At 36.0% G+C, this 2422-nt stretch overlaps 1 protein-coding gene across 1 annotated transcript; it reads right to left on the bottom strand.

Annotated features, from left to right (window-relative positions):
- Positions 1 to 544: 544 nt before the first annotated feature.
- LOC132295058 (uncharacterized) lies at positions 545 to 1152 on the bottom strand. Its single transcript, XM_059793136.1, has 2 exons — positions 901 to 1152; positions 545 to 804 (listed from the first exon to the last, which is right to left on the bottom strand). Exons 1-2 carry the CDS (start codon positions 1046 to 1048, stop codon positions 662 to 664), a joined length of 291 nt encoding a protein of 96 aa, XP_059649119.1. The 5' UTR covers positions 1049 to 1152; the 3' UTR covers positions 545 to 661.
- Between the last annotated feature and the right edge of the window lie 1270 nt (positions 1153 to 2422).

The following is a 2422-nucleotide window of genomic DNA, read 5'->3' as shown; positions in this document are numbered from 1 at the left end:
AAATACATTGAGCTTAAAAGCTGAATTTACTGACCTCCCTTTGTCCCTCCCTTCCTCACTATCTTACTTTCATCACTTATGCGAATGAAAAATATAATGCATACTATATATGGTTGTTATCATTTTATTATTATTGTTCTTGCTTTTGAAAGGAAAAACTGCTTTTAACTTTTTTCTTTCAAAAGCAAATAAAGTACTTAAAAATATTCATCTTACTTTTAAGAGCAGAAATTGCTTAAAACTTTTCCTACCAAAATCAAAATAATTACTTCACAGTAACTAGTATAAAATCACTTTTTTGGCTGTGACAATCTTGCTCCCCAACAAAAAAAATGAAAAAAAATAAGAAGAATATAGATTCCAGCAATTTTTTTTGGCTGTGACAATCAGGCACCGCATTTGCGATATTTACAAGAATGCCACTCAGCCTGTCGGCATGAAATTTCTGTACAGAAATTCTGTAAGAAAAGCAATTTTCCATGTACCCAAGCATGGGGATCAAGACACCATATACCCAAATCTGTAGATTCAGCAATTCATCGAGTACACCATAACAATTTCTCATTATTGCAATTAAACTATCCAGATCTACACGATCAATAAGAACTCACATTGCATCATTCAATTACAATACAGTGATAAATAAACATAAATTGTGAAATTAATTCGTCCACAAAACCTGACGAAGAATCCTCCTAGCAGCCGCAGCCTTTCCTCCGCTGCGATTGTCACGGACGCCGGAATCGGACTCGTCGTGGAACCACCCCACCGTTTTCTGAGCTTCCAGAACAATCTGAGATATACCTGGAAACAATAGAGAGAGCAATAAGAAAGACTAGATTCAGATCAAAATGCAAAATAGTATGTAGAGAGAGAGGGGGAGAGAGGAGGAAAGGGGACCTCCTCTAACGGTTTGTTTGTTTTGTTGGATGTCGTGAATAGTGGCAGAGATTTTCCAGTAGAGAGGACGACCAACGTAGAAGAGAACGAGCACTACCAGAAGGGCCAGTATTATGCGGAACGACACTCTAGCCGTTGGAGACGCCATTGTAATGTTTGTTCCTCTGTAGAGAGAGACTTCTGGTGCGTATGGGGGGTATTCTGGGTAGATATGAAAATGTCCTGTGAGGAAGTAAGCTATTTGGGCGATGTAACGTGGTTAAAAGAACTTTGCGTAGCTAGTACCGTAATGTACGTAGAGTGCGTGTATATACAGTAGTTTTTAGAGTAATGATGACACTCAATCCGACTTCTGATACCAAATAGTTGTCCTAATCAAAAGTAGCTTTGACAGCCGCGAATCCTTTGAAGTTGATTCTCATAAGGTTCCTCCAGTGAGATGCTTTGAGGCCTTATTTTGGCCACATCTATTTGTATTTATAATATATAAGTGGGCTCCATTATAATCATAGAAAATGGCTTTTTTTATTTTAGTGTTTTTCCTTCTGTTAACTTATACAAAGTAGCTTAAAAAAAGGAAATAGGGAATTAAAATGGATGAGTCATCATCCAAAATTCGACCCTAAACAAAACAAAAGGCCAAAGAGGGGGCTCCCGTCCAAAGAACCCTAAATTCAAGCAAGAGTTTGGAACAGAGAACAAAAAAAGCTTGAGGCACAATTTTAGGGAAGAAGGTCGAATTTCGCAACAAGATCACAGGTGTATATTAAAATATTTGTTTGTTGTATCAACTTCACTAACTCTGAAACCCTAAATTCAAGTAAGGGTTTCGAACATAGAACAACAAAAAGCAGGATTTTGGGGAAGAATGTCCAATTTTGCAACAAGATTACAGGTGAGTCCCTTCTAGCATTGTCTATGTTTAATTTCATATTAAAATCTTTGTTTGTTGTATCAACTTCACCAACCCAGAAACTGCATTTTCTTCAACACTAAAATTTATCTCTGACACTTCAATTCCATACTCATTCACACTCGATTACATCATAAAATAGTGTGGGTTTCCTCTAGAGAAGGCTCTCACAACCTCTAAGTACATGAACTACAAAATCCCATACAAACCATACTTTGTTCTCCCATTCTTCAGCAGCCATGTATTCATCAAAACCTAGAAGTAAGCTTTAATTGGTGTTAACTACTCTGGTTTTGGATGTTAAAATTACAAAAGGACATTTATGAGGAAGCTATTATTAAAAGAGGATAAAAAAAATGAAGAATTTAAGATCACACTAAGCTTACACAAGAAAATACCATTAAGTCCCTTTAAATAGAAGGAATTTTTTTTAGAGACAAACAAAAAGTACTACATATAGAGAATTTTATTTATTTATTTATTAGAAAATATGGTGTGCGACTATCGCAGTGGACACCAAAGTTGCAATAAAGGTGTAGAGTGGGTAAGTTTAAATTTATAGAATGCCACTACCATTACTAACTAAAATATAGCAAGAGTGAGTAGGGA

Source organism: Cornus florida, unplaced genomic scaffold (genome assembly GCF_030987335.1).
Source record: "Cornus florida cultivar Cherokee Brave unplaced genomic scaffold, ASM3098733v1 CherokeeBrave_3.0.0_Hap2_Chr01, whole genome shotgun sequence".
NCBI lineage: Eukaryota > Viridiplantae > Streptophyta > Magnoliopsida > Cornales > Cornaceae > Cornus > Cornus florida.
This window is presented reverse-complemented; position numbering and strand designations above follow the sequence as displayed.

Bases quoted from the DNA above. Each gene is read 5' to 3' on its own strand.
- LOC132295058 (XM_059793136.1), bottom strand. From the start codon at position 1,048: ATGGCGTCTCCAACGGCTAGAGTGTCGTTCCGCATAATACTGGCCCTT. The intron at 805-900 runs GTCCCCTTTCCT...TATTGTTTCCAG, and splicing joins CAAACAAACCGTTAGAGGAG to GTATATCTCAGATTGTTCTG.